Source organism: Equus przewalskii, chromosome 2 (genome assembly GCF_037783145.1).
Source record: "Equus przewalskii isolate Varuska chromosome 2, EquPr2, whole genome shotgun sequence".
Classification (NCBI taxonomy): domain Eukaryota; kingdom Metazoa; phylum Chordata; class Mammalia; order Perissodactyla; family Equidae; genus Equus; species Equus przewalskii.
Genome location: NC_091832.1, coordinates 22,879,132 through 22,897,108, shown reverse-complemented (window position 1 = coordinate 22,897,108; position 17,977 = coordinate 22,879,132). Strand labels below are relative to the sequence as shown.

The 17,977-nt window shown below is 44.1% G+C and overlaps 1 protein-coding gene across 4 annotated transcripts in view; it reads right to left on the bottom strand.

Moving 5' to 3' along the window:
- CSMD2 (CUB and Sushi multiple domains 2) overlaps positions 1–17,977 on the bottom strand; it is a 592,849-nt gene that overhangs the window by 524,947 nt on the left and 49,925 nt on the right. For all 4 annotated transcript variants that reach the window (XM_070594988.1, XM_070594992.1, XM_070595001.1 and 1 more), the window contains exon 2: positions 8,139–8,355. In XM_070594988.1, the coding sequence (XP_070451089.1) occupies positions 8,139–8,355 (217 nt within the window). The remainder of the gene's footprint in view (positions 1–8,138; positions 8,356–17,977) is intronic.

The following is a 17,977-nucleotide window of genomic DNA, read 5'->3' as shown; positions in this document are numbered from 1 at the left end:
GGGAGATGGGCATACATCAAATAATCACACACATGCACATGTGAACCCATGAAGGATGGATGCATGGTAGTCTGAGGGGGTATCACAGGAGGGTATGACCAGGTTGAGACATACAGGTGTCTCAGAGGATTCCCTGGGTGAGGAAGTGACAAGTGAGTTGAGACGTGAAGAATGAAGAAACGATAACTAAGCAAAAGGGCAGAGGGAGGGAGGGCATCCCAGGCCCACAGATCAGCGTCTACAAAGATCTCCCCAAGACCAAATCAGCTTCCTCAGACACAGAGCCGAGCATCCTGGACTATCGTTGCCTGCTAATTTATCTATCTCCCAAAAGAGACGGTTCCTTGAAAGCAGAGATTGTCTTGTTAACAGTTGTATCCCCAACACTTGGCGTTCCTGGTAGATATTCAATAAATGTTGAATAAATGACCATGAATGAATGAAGAAATGTGTCTAGCCTGGTGGCTGGCCCGTAATAGGTGTTCAGAGTCATCCTTTCTTCTTTCCCCTTTCCAGCATCCTCTCACTGTTTCAATCTATACAAGGAATGCTCCTTCCTGCCTAGGGCTCCTTCCAGCCACCTCCTGCCCACAAGAGCACATTCTCAAGGCACTCTGGGGAGGGAACCCTCCAAGGACAACCCTATTGACGTGCAAGGCACACTTTTTAAGGAATCCAACAGGCAGGTCCTTTAGGGGCCTCTGCTGTGATATGTATTTATAAGAAGATGGTAAATCTGGCAAATTTGTGGATTTTTTACCACTTCCAAACAGGTGTCTAACGTCAGTTGAGTGAAACCTGTAACTGGCTCCAGATGACTAAAGCTGCATTCCACCTTAGGCTGATGACAGAATGTGTACTGCCAGTAATGAGGGAACGAGTTGTAGTGTTTCCCATAACTTGAGCCCAAATGTCTAAATTAAGGGATGCTTAGCTGTGCTTAACTGGTGCAGTCATCACCAGCTCCCTATAAACCCTCCAATATACAGTGATGCAGTTTATTAGCAGCATCTCCATAGATAATGTTTGTTCGTGTTCCATTAGAAAACTTCATTTCGCATTAAACAGCGACGCAATAGGATGTTTGCCAGCACAGAGAGGCCATCTAATTGTGCAAAAGCAGGGATGTGGGGATTGTCTCAGTAACTCATCCAGGCAGGGCTGACACTGCACTATCTGGAAGACTCTTTGTTCTTTTCTTGCTAATTTCCAAACTCCTACAGGCTCCCCGGCCTTCGGGTCCAGCTCCTACTCCCGTTTCCCACCCTGATCCATTATGAGAAGAATCTGATCAGCTTCTATTGTAAATTTAATTTCAAGCAGCCAGACGCTGCCTTCTGGCACCCTGGGATGCTGCTGCTTGTGAATAGCTCTAGATGAAATGTGAGATGCTTTCAAGAAGATGGCTACGAACTCCTGGTGGAGAAAGGGAGTCATTGGGAGATGAATGGCATCTGCATATAGAACAAGCTGTGCGCAGAGTGCCTGCTGGCGCCTCTCTTCATTAACGATGCCAGGTGCTGCTGTCAATACAGAGAATCCCTGACAGTTCCCCATTTTGCAGGGGAGGAAACTGAGGCTCAGGCGAGACTCACTCGTCCAAGGTCACTGACATAGAAATAGGATTAGAACCCAGGTATGTCTGATGCTAATGGCCTTACCTCCTCAGTCACCCCACCTCGAGATTTCTCAGTCTCAGCATTACCGGCATCTGGGGCCACATAACTCTTTGTTGTGGGAGCCGCCCTGTGCATGGCAGGACGTTCAGCAGCACCCTTGGCCTGGACCAACCAAATGCCATAGGCTCCCTCCAGTTGTGACAACCAAAAACGTCTCCCTGGGGGTCAAAATCGCCTTTACTTGAGTACCAATGCTCTACAGCTTATAACAACTTACAAATGTATTGAAGGGTTTTTTTTTTTTTCCTTTTGGCTAAATTGCGTTTTCTAATTTTTTCTCCAAATATACAAGTATTCCTTTTGTTTATATCTTATCACAATTCAAAGCAGTTTACACACACTATTTCGTGTAATCCTCACCAATCAACCTGTAAGGTAGATATTGATTTACCCACTTCATAGATGAGAAAACTGAGGATACGAGTCGGAGTGACTTGCCCATGCCAGGTGGCTAGGAAGGAGCTGGAACTCAAAGTCATGTCATGCACTGGCAAGATATCTATTTCACGGCACGGATCTGCCACAGCAACATGTGGGAGAAGGCTTGACTCCCAGCCTTAGAGATCTGAGAATCTGAGTGGGAGGGAAGCTCAGTGCTCACCACACAGCCCATAAGCAGGCAGGAGAAAGGTGAGTGTTAAAGGGGGTGGAGGGTGCGGTTTGGGGTGGGGAGGTGACACTTCAGCCTGTTGCAGGAATGCTTCATAAATAAAGTGAAAAAGATCAGAAAGTAGGAGGTAAGGGGAGAAAAGAGAGATGCAATAAAACGCACAGAGAGCAGAATTGGAAAACTTACGTCTGTCAAGTTTTAAACAATAAACACAGAAAGCCCAAGTGAATCAAGCAGAGAGAAACTGCTACAGGCTTCTTGGCAGTCCTGCCCCACTGCTGGGCTACTGTGGGATCAGTAATGCCCCTGAGCCCAATTCCTTCTTCAGTGTCTGTCCTCTAGCCCTGCTGTTCCCTGATCTACGTAGGCTAATGGATCGGCCACAGATGAAGTGTCAAGACAGGCACCAAAGCCCGCTAGAACCCTAAGTCCTAGTCCTAGGAACAGAAGGGCAGGAAGGAGCAGATAATGTTTATGGAGCACTCAGGGGTCTGCAGCAGGTGGCTCACATACAACAATCCTGTAAGGCGAGTCAGGGTCACCTCCGTTTTATAGATGAGGCTCAGAGAAGCCAAACTCTGCAGGGGTCACAGCACTAATAAATGTAGAACCTAGCTGGGTATAAATCTAGGCGTGCCCCCACTGTACCCTATTGTCTCACAGGAAAACACTGTGTGAGGAGGTGACCTACCTGTTCTACCAGATGAAGAGAAACATCAATACAGCAAATGCCCTCATACGCCGTGAAGACCACATTTTCCTGGAGCCTGGAATTCACCACGGGCTGATCTGGCTTGCTTTCTGCTTCCAAGCCAGACACTGTGGAGTCATCCTTCACCCCTTCGTTTTTCTTATTCCCACTCCACAGTCCCTATAAATCCACCCTTAAGTCCAGGGACGATGCTTTCCCATAACATCATACAAATCCACACCACCTTCTCTCTTCATTGCTCTTGTTCAGGCTACCAGTGTCTCTTGCCTGGCCCCTGGCAGTCAACCAACATGGCCCCCACCCCAGTGCATTTCCCGCACTGCAGCCAGATCGTGCCAAAATCCTCTGCATAAAAACCTTCATTAGAAGGCCTCTACCAAACACCTACAGCCAACATCATACTTAACAGTAAAGACTGAATGTTTCAAGATCAGGAACAGGCCAAGAATGTCCACTCTCACCATTTCTATTCAGTTTTGTACTGGAGATTTTATCCAGTGCAATTAGGCAAAACAAGAAATAAAAGGCATCCAGATTGGAAAGGAAGCACTAAAACTGTTTTTATTTGCAGATATAAAAAAAACTATTAGAACTTTTAGTAATGAGTTCAGCAAGGTTACAGGACACAAGATAAATATACAAAAACCAACCGTATTTCTATAGATTAGCAATGAATAACCCAAAAATTAAATTAAAAATACTTCTACTCACAATAGCATCAAAAAGAATAAAAATCTTAAGAGAAATTTCCAGTTCAAGATGGAAAGCTGAGACAACATGTTAAACTCCCCTTCAACCTGACCCGCTAAATTCTTACAGGAATAATCACAGGCGTAAAAAAGGAGAGAAAATATACGGCCATGTGGTAAACTAGGAAAGCAGCAGATACCCACATGCTACAAACACTAAGGAATTTCTACAATATGCAGTAATTTCTACTCAATTATGAAAAAGGCTAACCCGACAAGCTGTTGACAGAGAAATACAACTTAAAATGTATTCTGAAGAAGTAACTTTAACCACAACTGCAATAAAAATCACAGGGAAGGCAAAGAAAACTTGCACCTGAAGATAGAGAAAGGAAATAATAGTAAGACTGCTTAAAAACAGTAAGTATTGGGGCCAGCCACACGGCCGAGTGGTTAAAGTTCCGTGCGCTCTGCTTCAGCAGCCTGAGTTTGTGGGTTCAGATCCCGTGTGTGGACCTACTCCACTAATCAGCCATGCTGTTGGGGGATCCCACATACAAAGTAGAGGAAGATTGGTGCAGATGTTAGCTCAGGGCTAATCTTCCTCAAGCAAAATAAAAAAGGAGTGGCAACAAATGTTAGCTCAGGGCAAATCTTCCTCACCAAAAAAGCAACAACACAGTAAGTATTAAATATTACACAACAGCAAATATATCAGTTATCACCCCAGAGTGTGAGTGAATTAAACTTTCCTGTTAAAAAAAGATTTTTTAGTGTGCTTTTTTAATAAGGAAGATCAGCCCTGAGCTAACATCTGTTGCCAATCTTCCACTTTTTTTTTCTCTTCCCAAAGGCCCAGTACATAGTTGTACATCCTAGCTGTAGGTCACTCCAGTTCCTCTATGTGGGACGCCACCACAGCCTGGCTTGATGAGCAGTGCCATGTCTGAGCCCAAGACCCGAACTGGTGAACTCCAGGTCACCAAAGCAGAGCGCACGAATTTAACCACTCGGCCAGGGGGCCAGCCCGGTGGTGCAGTGGTGAAGTTTGCACGTTCTGCTTCTCAGTGGCCCGGGGTTCACCGGCCCGGATCCCGGGTGCGGACATGGCACTGCTTGGCACGCCATGCTGTGGTAGGCATCCCACATATAAAGTAGAGGAAGACGGGCACGGATGTTAGCTCAGGGCCAGACTTCCTCAGCAAAAAGAGGAGGATTGGCAGTAGTTAGCTCAGGGCTAATCTTCCTCAAAAAAAAAAAAAATAACCACTCGGCCATGGGGCCGGCCCCTCAGGGAAGATATAAAAATAAAAATCCAACTATCTGTTGTACTAAGAGACACACCTAAAACAAAGACATAGAAACATTAAAATACAGGAATTGGCAAAGATGGACTCTATATGCACAAACCTAAAAAAATGAAGGTGGTAAATCTTAGTATCAAAGTGGAATTTAAGGCAAAAAAACATTTGGAGATAAAAATAAGTTTTATATTGAAAAAATATAGAATTTGCTCTGAAGATCTAACTTTTAAAAATACATGCTGAAGAGTGTAGCATCAAAACGTAGAAAGTAAAAACTTAGAAATAAAGGGAGAAATTGGGAAAACCAACGTTGAAAATGCACAAACAATACATTGCTTATCCTTGACAAACATCATTTAAACAATAAATAAGAAATTAGAAAAACTGAATAATATTAATGACATTAATTTTTTCACCCTTCAGTCATAGAATATATATTCTTTTCAAATACTCACAGAACATTTACAAAAAGATGATCATATACTGAGGGAAAAAGCTCAACAAATTCTCCAAAGTAGAAATCATAATCTGATCATAATGCAATATAGCTATATAATAATTTTTTAAGTACTAAAAAATATTACTGGAAAATTGGAGGAAAAAACCCTAGAGTCAAGGAAGGAACAAAATTGCAATTAGAGACTATTTCTAAAATAATGACCATCCATCAACATTTATGGAATATGGTCAAAGTGGCACTTAGGGAAAAATGCCTTTCAATGTTTTTATTATCAAACAAGAAATAATGAAACTAATTCAATTCATGAAATCAGCAAAAGAACAGCATCAGCCTAAGGTAAGTGGGAGAAAAGAACGAGTAAAGATAAAAGTGGAAATCAATAAGTTGGATAATAGAGAAAGAATAAAATTGATAGCTCTAGAGTTGGAACTTTAAAAAGACCAGTAAAATAAGCAAACTTCAGGCAAAACTAACTGAGTAAAAAGAAAGAAAACGCAAATGCACAGGAGTAGACGCAAGAAAGAGGACGTGATCCCAGGTACTGTGGAGGTAGAAATGTTGCATGGGAAAGCGATAAACGTTCTGAAATGAACTGAAGAGAGCGCATCAGGAAGATGACAGAGATCAGGAGCCCCAGCAGGGGCGACCTGGTGAAGGTACCACCTTGGGAGTCTCCTCCTCAAACTCGGCTGGCTGGCCAGGGGGGCTGTCCTGTGGCCAAGAATACATCCAGGCCCCTCCTGCCAGGACCACCTCCCCAGGTTATGGAAATCCCCACCCTTCCAGGCCAGAGCAATCTCATCTCTGATGGGTCTTCTATACCTCTCTCTCAGAGCCAGAAAACCCAAATGTCTGAAAACAGAGGTTTGACCACACATGTGTGGACCCTGCCTTAAGAACAAGGAAAGCTGGAAGAGAGAATTTGTTCACTTTTTTCCCTCATTATAACATCATTTTTTTTGGCAAATGTTCTATGAGTATTCGAAAAGAACATATATTTTGTGGTTGAAGGGTGAAAAAATTCATGTTATCGATATTATTCAGTTTTTCTAATTTCTTATTATTGTCTAAATGATGTTTGTCAAGGATGAACAACGTACTGCTTTCACATTGTCACCATTATTTTCGTCAGTTTCTCCTAACTCTAGCGGGTGGAATTGGAGCATTTGCCTCCAGCCGTCGACACCCCCATCAAGTGCCCAGTTGGCCTGATTTGACTTTCTATCTTTCAACAATCACTAAATATTCATCAAAAGTCTATGCAGGTACCCAGAAATGGCATCACCCTGAGCTCAGCATCCGATGGTGAGGACTCACTGCCTTGTGACCTCATCAGTCTCATTGTTTTAAGCACTATCCCATCCCAGTCTCCTTTCTAGCTCTAGCCTTGATGTCTTTGAACTCTAAAAGCACGTATTCAAGTCCGTACCCATCTCCCCCATTAGCATGTAACCTCTGTGAAGACAGTCACTTTGTTTTGCTCACTGCCGTATTCCCAGCACCCAGGCCAGCCTGGAACACGACAGATGCTCATGAAATATTTGTGGGATGAGTGAGTGGAGAGGCCTCCAGTCCCTTCACCCAAGAGTCACTGAACATCCACTCTGTGCCAAACCCTGCCGAATGTCAAGGGAAGATGGGTAAGCCCTGTCTTGTCTAGGAGGAACTACTAGTCACAGGGGGCCCAAGATACCCCCACTCCTGCTGCAGGCTTGGCAGCCTCACCTCTGCACTGCCCTGAGAGGGCAGGGAGCGAGAGAGAAGAGAGCTGTCACCATCCTTTAAATGTCTGTGACCCTTTCCAGGAGCTTGCAAGCCAAGGGCTCAGAGGCATCTTAAACAAAGCCTCGAGGTTAAGGGCTTGGCAGAGAACCGCTCATTAATGCACCACTAATTAGCATCCCGGGCTCCCCAGGGCTTGGCTGGTAAGCCATTAGCCCTTTGGCTCCTGGGGGAGCCCAAAGCCTGGCTGGCAGGACCAGGATGAGGCCTGTGATGGAGCATGGCAGGCCGCCAGGTCAAGAAAACCTGGAGAGCGACGACTGTGTGGCTGTCTGCCCGTTCTGCAGAGGGGGTAACCCCCCTCCCTGTGAACCCTCTGTCTTGGGAGGCAGCTCAGGGGTACAGAAAAGCAGTCTCACCCTCTCCATAGTTTCCTCTCCCATCTACAGCGGTGGGGCGTGAGTGAGTGGGAACTTCTCCAAATTCCTGATTCTACACTCACAGCCAAGCTCACGCAAATGCGAGGCAAATTCCAACAAAGCATGATGGTTTTCAAGTACAGGATGCAAGATATAATCTCTATTCGTTTTCAACTCATATCTGCTGGGTCCAAAGGGAGAAAACAAATATTTCTGTGTGTGCAAAGAATATACACCAACAGATACCCACGCATACACACATAGACATGCAAACCCAGTTTCAGTAGAAAGACTTGAATTTCTCTTTCATGTCTTCTGTCTAGTCTTCCCTAATGTCCTACTCATCAGTTCTGTGTATTGGGTACTTCTAGGCAGCAAAAGGAATTGGGAAATGTAAAGAAAGCAGAGGAGTTGAGGGCGGGCCTCATAAAAATGGAGGTCTTTGTTGATGACCATAAACCTTTCACCCCAGCGGGTCCTTCCTCTCAGCGAGCTTGGCCCAGGGACCCAGCTCTTGGCTATGGGGAAGAGGGCAGGTGGTACCTGGTTCGAAGGTTCTCTGGCTGGGGCGGGCCGTCAAACACCGATAGGACGTCAAAGTCCTCTTCCAGGGCGAAGGACTGGAACGCGAGCTGGATCCTGTGCTGGTCCTCCGCGGTGATGGTCCACGTGCAGTTGGCGTAGTTAGGGTAGCCATACGGGAACCCCGGGCTCTCCACCGTCCCATTGGGACCCTGCAGTTGGAACGTGCAGTTCTGGCCTGCGAGAGAGAAAGAGAGCAGTTCAGTGTAGCCAGAAGAACTCCAAGAAGCTTCCAGAGAGAGAGGAGCAACGTGTTAGAGAATCATTAACCCACTTTTCCAAGTGCTTCCTCTGGGCCAGACCCAGCTGTGGCACACAGGGAAGGAAAACAGGTGCCTGACACAGACCTCGTGCTAGCTTGTGCTGTGTTCTGTCCAGGTGACAACACGTGCATCATTACATTCTAGCCTCAGAACAACCTGTGAGGTGGAACTTAAGGCTCAGAGAGTCTGCACTAAAAAGCAGCCAGACCAAGTGGAACTCAGGCTTTTCCTTTACAACATTAAACACCAGAAGGACAATTTCAAACCTTCTCCATTTTCCGCAGCCTCTTGACTCTCCAGGAGAGTCTTCTCTTCCCGCTCTCCATAGAAAATAAAAGCCATCAGTGGGGATTCCCTTGTCTTCCCAATTCCAAACGGGGCTGGCCTGCACCAGCAGTCTTCCTTTCTCCTACACAGGAGCTAGCCCTCCTTTGATCTAAACATAACCCTTTCACGTGCCCTTTGCATCCCATCCCTCCCTAATCTTCAGGAACCTGAAATCTATTTCACTCCTGTATATGTTACATACGTTCAATCATTTCCTCTCAGCTGGAAACTTCCCATTTCAAATGTGGTCCAGACTCTCATTAAGAAAACAATCCCCACTCCACTCCTCATCTCCCTCCAGCCTTGTCTCTCTCTTCCCCTTCACAACCAAATTTCTAGAAAAACAATCTGTCTATACTTTCTGCCTCCATTTCCTGACTTCCCACTCACTCTCCAACCCTGTCACTTCTGCCTTCTGGTCTTATTGATCCACCTAAACAGGGCTGCTGAGGTCACTGAGGGGCCAGCGGATACTCTTCAGTCTTCATTTTAACTGACCACTCTCTCAGCTGCCTCTAACACTGTTGCTCACACCCACCCTCCTTCTGGAAACACTCCCCCCAGACCAGAGCATCTCAGACTTCACAGTGCACACACTGTGCCTGCTCATCCCCTGGGGACCTGGCTGAAATGTAGATTCTGATGTTCTGATCGACAGCATCCATGTGGGGCCAGGGCACCTGCTCCTCTAACTGGCTCCCTGGTGATGCAATGATGCTCCTGCCTGGGAACCACACTTCAAGAAGTGTGGGCCCAGGCTTTCTCCCACACCACCACACTCTCCTTTCCTCCCACTGCTCTTTCTCTGGCTCCTTTCCAGGCTCAGTGTTGGGCCTCTCCTCCTCTCTCTCTAGCCTAAAGGACCTCCGCACTCGTGCACTGATGACTCACAACTTCACAGAGCAGGCTAGACCTCCCCTCTGAGATCAGACCCAACGTGGGATGCTCAGGGTCATCATGTCCCCCACCCACCCTGTCCCGAAACCTTTCTTCTCGTCACAACCCCATGATCAATCTATTGCCCTGTCTCTATCTCCACTTCCCCCTACCCCACACCAACCTCCCCCTGGACTGCCGTAATAAGCTCCTAACTGGTCATATACATTTACCCTCGTCCTTGCCAACTCATTCTTCACACTGCAGCTGGAGGTGTCTTTTCAAAACAGAAATCTGATCAGGTCTCTTACCCTCCCCCACTTACATCAAACCTGCAAAGGTTCCTCATTGCTCTTCAATAAGGAAAAATCGCTTAAGGTCTATGAGCGTCTCTGCATGGTCTGGCCCTTAGCGACCTCTTAGCTTCATGTCCGCCAGCTTTGCAGCTAAACCCTGCCCTTCTCAGCCCTTTGCACCTGCCCCACTCTCTTACTGCACAGCCACCGGACCTTTGCATATGCTGTTCTCTCTGCCTAAAACACTCTTCCCTCCCTTCTTGGAATATTTATCTTCCCAATCTCAGTCAAGTGTCTCTCCTTGACTGGTTAGACCCCCTATTACACGCTCTCATGACACCAGAACCTCTCCTGAGTAGTGCTTATCACAGAAGCCAATTTCCACACTGCCATGTGATTATATCGTAAGCATCTGTTTTCTTGCCAGGCTGTAAGCTCCGTCAGAAGACAGACCATCTGTGAGCTTTCCCATCTTTGAACCCACACCCAAAGCTCAGGACCAGGCACATGGTAAGTTCTCAATAATTCAACACAGTGCTCCTATTTGTTAAGGTTTCGTTTGACACTCTTCTAAGAACTTTACATATATTGACTTGTTTAATCCTCACAACAGCCCCATAAGGTGCGTTCTGCTCATATCATCTCCATTTTACGGATGAAGACTTAAGACAAGGAGAAATTAAAGACGGGGCCCAAGTCATATTGTTACTCACAGACAAGATTCAAACGGAAGCAGTCCACTTCAGATCCACCGTCTTAACTGTGATGCTGATAAATTAACTCAACACTAGCTTTTTTTAAAAGCCCACTTTAGGGATTAACTAACAAAGGACAGGTAATCTCTAAAATGACTTTAATATTGAGAAATCTCTTAAGACAAAGTATCCCATTAAAGGAGAAAAAAGGTTAAGTTCTTCTGAATAAATGCTAAGTGGGCATTTAATAAAATTAGACATGTAACCTGATTAAAATAAGCATCTGGGACTAGGAAAAAGAATATTCCTTACTATGATGAAGCATCCATTTTAGAACAATAACCTACATCAGACTTCTGGTGAAACACCTGATTAAGATCAAGAATGAGAGAGAAATGCGACAATCTCCTCTGAGACTTTACGCCTTCTTGGAAGAGCCAAGCCATGTGACACAAGCAAAAGAAATGAGAAAGAAACCAGCAAAAACATAGTTTGCAGATGATGTATTAGTGTGCCAAGAAAACCCATGAGAATCAATTATAAAGCTATTAGAACTAATAAGAAATTTCACTCAAGTAGCCAAACGCAAAATAAATACACAAAATCAATAACATTTCCATATGCCAGTGACAGATAAAAATATAAAGAGAAAGCTCTTAATGATAACTACAAAATGCATATGCTAAATAGAAATAAAATTAATAAACGTGCAGGCACTGTACAAAAATAACTTTTGGAGAAGGATAAAAAAAACCTGGAATAATTGGAGAGACAGTATAATCTTGAGTGGAAAGACTAAACACTGAAAGGTTAATTTAGAATATTAACCTTTTGAAAAGTTATTGAAAAGTTAATTTATCAGCTTAATGCAATTCTGATCAAAAGCCCGATGATCCATTTTAAATTTAGTAAAATGGTACCCAAGTTTAACTGGAAAAATAGACAGTCACAGATAATGCCTATTTTTTTAAAGGTAGTAGATTTCATGGTCTCACCCTACAAGATACTAAACAGAATCACCAAGTGATCCTTATGAAAATAGTGTGGAGACTGTCCACGAGCAGACAGGCAGGAGAGGAAACGCTACTGCAGGAAGAGCCTTAATACACACAAAAATTGAAATACATGTTAGACAACACTAAAAAATTAATGAGAAGAGAAAAATATTTTTGCAGGGTCAACTAATTAACTGTTTGGGAAAAGAACTGAGTTATCTCCTCAACTCACAGCATATACTAAAATAAATTCCAGATGGAGTAAAGAGTTAGAAATTTTTTTTAAAAATCAAGCCAAAAAATAATAAGAAAATATAGGCAAATAACGATGTGACTGTGATTTTCTTTGTTTTTTTTTTAAAGATTTTATTTTTTCCTTTTTCTCCCCAAAGCCCCCCGGTGCATAGTTGTATATTCTTGGTTGTGGGTCCTTCTAGTTGTGGCATGTGGGACGCTCCCTCAGCGTGGTTTGATGAGCAGTGCCATGTCCGCGCCCAGGATTCGAACCAACGAAACACTGGGCCACCTGCAGCAGAACTCACAAACTTAACCACTCGGCCACGGGGCCAGCCCCGTGACTGTGATTTTCTGAACATGAAAGCTGTGGAGGATCCTACAAGACTGATATTTTCAAAACGTATGTATATGTCAAAAACAGAAACAAATCAAAAAGACATACAAAAAAATTAGGTAGAAAAGTTATACCCTTGACATAGAAAGAGCTATTACAAATCAATAGGAAAACAACAAGTGCTATCATTGAAAAATTGGATGGGGTCTTGAACAAGTTAGTTTAAAAAAGAAGACATAAGTGGCCCAGAATCCAGAAAAATATTCAACCAATAATAATGAAATTAAGCTTTATCTCCACATCCTTCAAAACAGCCCACTAGTTCATTTCCTTGAATTTCCCCTCATTGGCAGACACCAGATCTACTCAAGCTCTTGTCTCTAAAATCTGCATCTGATGTCATTGTATCATGTCATTTGTTCGTTCATTCATTCCTCTAGGTTAGACCCTGTGACTGTATGGTTCCCAGATCATAGACAGACATAAGCAAATACATCCATGTGGCAGTACCATGCTTATGTGGGGCACAGAGTCTGAAGTGCAGACCCTACATGGGCCACATCTTAAGGGCTACCCTCCTTCACGTCCTGGAGGACCACTGATACCAACATTCACCACCATGCCCAGCATTCCAGACTACTGCCTCGCCTCAGACTTGCGCAGGTCTGCAGTTTCGGATCCAGAATCCGGGCATGAAGAGTATCTCCCGCTGTGGAGAAAGAAGTGAAGGAGGCTCAGAATAGAGCCCCTGGGAACGCTTTCTGTGTACGGAAACAAGAGAGGTGACAGAGTAGGGGGTAGGGAGGTAGGCAGAAGGTGGGAAGAGAACCAGAGGGCAGCTCCCTACAGGAGAAGTGAGTCGATATGTTGAGCACCACAGAGAGGCCAAGATGAGGGTCTTGGATGCGGTCACTCAGTTTGATGTCTAAATGGTCCCTCTGGAAGTAAGAACACTGAGAGTGGGAGCTCTGCCCTGGTTCCTGCTGTATCCCCAGTGCCTACAATTCAATAAGTATTTGCTGAATAGACACATGAATTTCAGCAAAGGTAGGTGGCAGGTGGCAAGGTGAACAGAAACCAGATTGTAACAAGTAAAGCAAGACTGGCTGGAGAGAAGGTGGAGGCCATTACCTTTTAAACAATAATTTATACATTTGCTCACTGGAGAATATTTGGAAAATACAGCCAAGAATAAAAAAGAGGAAACACTATAATCTTACCTTCCTTCCAGAGGCAACCGCTGTTAAGATTTTCAATTTTTTACTAGATTTTTCTAAGCATATTTCACATCGTTGAGATCACACTGTGGATATATAATTTTGTGTGCTCTTTTTTCGGTAAATTATTCTACAGTCTTAAATTACAAAAGGCCATGTGTACTTGTAATATGCATAGATATGAATATATGCAACACAAAGATGTATAAAAAAAATTGATCTCCAGTCTGCCTCCCTTCCACACGATCTGAAGTTACCGAAGTTGACAGGCAGATATGTGTCTCTCTCTAACCTTCTTCTCTCTCATGCAAACAAATGGACACATTCCAGGAGAATTTTCATGATTTTGTTTTCAAAATAAAATCATTGTTTAGCTCATTTCTCTGCAACTTGCTTTCTCACTTAAAAACCTGTAAGGGACACCTTCCAGGTCAGTAGATACATATCTAAGCTATTTTTTATCTAAATGTGTCATATTCCACGGTATGCATGTATCTCAATTTATTCAACCACTTCCCTGTTGATGGCCATTCAGGTCATTTCTCGGTTTTCTTTTGCAACAATTCAGTAAACATTATAACATGAGCTTTTCCCCCAAGATATTGAGTCTGTTCATAAACAGCATTTTAAACAGATGCACAACATTCCAGGGTTTACTCAACTAGAATTTACTTTACTAGAATTTACTCAACCATTCTCCTATTGTCAAACATTTAAATGATTTCTGAATTTTTTTTTCTCTGTTATAAATAAGAGTTGAACTCTTTGCAAGGTCTGGTGACAGAATGCCGGTCAGTGCAGTGGAAAATGCTTTTCCATGGCCAGAGTCCCAGAATGAAGGTTCACTTTATGCGGTGACCGCATCCAGCTTTGGTTTCGGCGGTCGGGGGGTGTTGTCCACATTAGGCTGCCTGACCTCTGTGGCAGGCACTGTCGGAGACGGTTAGTTAGGGCTGGAAGGCTGACTCGTTTGGAAGGCTCCCTGAAATCAACTGTATGTTCGTGAGTGGAGAAAGTTACAGCCCAGAGCAGCCACTCCAGATTGAAACGCTAATCGAGCGGGAGCCCATGCCCAAAGTGCTAAATGTCCCTTCATGCCTATGAAATGCTGAATTTCTGCCAAGAAAAAGGCTATCTGTTCTTCACCGCAAGTGACCAGCTGGCTGCCCTGTAGACAGGGATGCTGCTACGGACTTGCATCTGAGGGCACCTTGCATTTCTTTCTCAGTCCCTGGGATGGATCTGCCTTCTCTCACCTGTGCCTCTAGTCGAGGGAGCACCCAAACACGGCCAAGACCCACTTCAGGCTCAAGAACAATCTCAGAGAACTAGACTTTTCCGGCTGTCGTTGATGCATTTGTTTTTTGGATGACTGCCCTAGGACAGACTTCCAAAAGTGCAGGGAACTGGGTCAAAGGGTGTGAACATTTCTGAGGCTTCGGCTCTGGATCGTCCAAATACTTTCTAGAAAATGTGCACCCATGACATTCTCAACAGCCCGGTCTAGGAGTGCCCATCTCAAGGCCTCTTTGCCAACATGGCATATTATCTGATTGAGAAGTTATTGCCTACTGGATAGGTGCAAAAACTGCGATTGTGTTTTACTTAGCATTTCTTCATGACTCAGATTCAACATTTTTTCCAACTTTTCCTATTAATTTTAATTCCTCCTTTGAGGAAGTATCTGATGAAATCTTTGGCTCATTTTCCATTGTGGTGTTTATTTTTTCTTGTTGATTTACACATTTATGACTTCTATCCATCATATGCATTGCATACATGTTTTGTAGTTCTTTTGCCGTTTTAATTTTATGATCTTTGAAATACAGAGGTGTCTAAATTTTAGATACTTAAATTTTCTAAAAGTTCTTACTAGTTTTCTTATCAATTTGTACTAACTCTTTACAGAGTCAGGAAGCCACCGCCAGAATAAACCATAAATACACAGACAAATGACGTTGATAGGTGTTGTCTGAATATTATAAAAAGATTAATTCATTTTACTCATCCATTTATTCCAAAAATATGTATCGACTGTGTACTATGGGAAAGTACTGAGCTAGGTGCTAGAGATAAAAATATGAATAAAATCTCAGGTAGTCTACTAATGGAGAAGCCACATAAGCACATCATTATATTCGTGGGCAACTTATGTGAACTCTTAAAACCTTTGTTTTGACATCTTTAAAATTAGCACCCACTTCTAGAATGGTTGTACAGATTAATGTGATAATATCTGCTAAATTGGTAAATGCTCAGTACAGCATCCACATACTATAAGTTATCAATAAATACCAGCTAATCTTTCAGTAAAGATTTGTACTTCTCTTTACATAGGTCCCAGTCACTTGTTAAGGTTAATCCCAGACATTCTATCCACTTTTTGTTGCTCTAGTGAATGACGTTTTTCCCATTATTTTTTTCTAGCTGGTTATTACTGATATACAGAAACCCCATTGATTTTTATATATTCATCTTGCATCCATCTGGGTTTCTGAACTTTTATTAATTCTAAAGATTTCTCAGTTGATTCCCCTGAGTGTTTTAGGTACACAACCATGTTGTCTACAAATAATGATAATTTTGAGGAGATAACTCTGTTGAGAAGTTTGGCAGGAAAATTCAATTCAATTCTGCAAATATTTATTGACTGATAAGGTCAATTTTGGACAAATTTAGTTGGAGAGGCCAGTGGGACATCCAGATGGAGATGGCCAGAAGGCAATTAGGGCTGTAGACTGAAATTTGGGAGCACGCTCTGGGCTGGAGATATGGATGTGTCAAAGCCATGCAATTAATGGAAGTGGCCTAGGAGGAAATGCAGAGGAGAGCCACACGTGCAGATAACGCGCATGCCCACTGAAGACGTCTCACTTGCCACTTGGAGAGCCGACTGTACCCAAGTCTACCTTCGGACTCTGACCCAGCTCTATGCATGACTTTTGGCAGGGGTACCTTGTCTGGACAGATGGGAGAAGGGACAGTCAAACCGTATCTTTGTCCCTCTGCAACCACTCTTTAGGAGCGGACCAGAGGCCATGGTCGTAGGGATGCTGGCATTGAGCTTCATCTTAGCCCCACCCCCTTGCACACCCTGCTTCAGTCGCACCAAACAGCTCATCATCTACAAACAGCCCAGGCCCCTTCAGGCCTTTACAATGCCTGACCCTTGGCCTGGAATACCCTTCCTCCACCTTCTTGACCTAGCAAGCCTTTTCACTGTTCCAGATGCAGTTCACAGAGCATCTCATCCAAGGGGCCTCCTCTGGTTTCCTGAGCAGTTAATCTCTACATTCTGTCTCTCCCTCTCGCTCTCGCTCTCTAACTCTCACTGCAATAGCCATTTCCCAAAATCTAGGCCTCCCAATCTGTGCCTTTCAAGAACACAAAAATGCCCTGCCACTCTTGTTTAAAATCCTTCAACGCTTCTTCTGGATAAAGCCCCAAATCCTAAACGTGGTGCACAAGACCATCCATGAGCTGGCCCTGTTCCTCTCCCAGGCTTGGCTTCTTGCCACTCTTTCCCTTAAATGATGCTGCAGCTCAAGCAGACTCCATCTGGTTCCCTTACTGTCCCCCACTCTTGCTCACTCTGAGTCCTCAAACTTGCTGTTCCCTCTGATTGAAGCATCCTTTCCCCATCTTCTGGTCTGGCCGACTCCTATTCATCTTTTAGGTCGCAGCTTAAACTTCACCACCCCCAGGAGACCTGACCGACCACTACACAAAGGTGTATCATCCTCCCCGCAACACACACCAAGGACACACCATGCTGTGTGTCCTCAGAGCACCGCATCTCCATCATTGCATGCAGCGCCCGTCATGGCATCGTTTAGTGTCTGTCTTCCCTGAGAGGTGTGGAAGCCATGGAGTAGAGGCCGTGTTCTGTCACATTCACACCAATCCCGGGCACCCAGCACAGTGCCTGGAAAACAGGTGCCCGGGAGAGATTTGCATGATGGTTGCACCTTGCACGCAACTCAACTAGGTCATACATCCTACTGAATTGCACACTCATAGCTCCTCCAGAGTCCTCTCTGTCTTCCTAGTGCCCAACGCCTGGCAGACACTGCAGATGTGCATTAAGTGTTGGATGAGACAATTATCACAGGTGTTTCTAATGAAGTTGTGCATTGATTTTTTTCCCTAGAAGCCTTAAGAATCAGAGAAATTCCATTAATGTGTGATAGTCTAGTCTGGAGTTTCTCAACATCGGCACTACTGGCATTTGGGGCAGGATGGTTCTTTGTTGTGAAGGCTGTCCTGTGCATATAGGATGCTTGGCAGCATCCTTGGCCTCTACTCACTGGATACCAGTAGCAGCTCCCTGTTGTGACAACGTCTCCAGACACTGTCAAATGTCCCCTCGGAGGGAAAATCACTCCTACTTGGGAACCATGGGTCTAATTCTTAGCTATTTTGAAGTTCTTAATGAAAGCTAGAAATAATCTCTCTAGAACAATATACATAGAAATCTAACCTCTCACCTTTTTCATTCACTTCAGAGGATTCACAGAATAAAGAAGCTTATCCACGGACCTCCTGAACTGGGGTACTTCA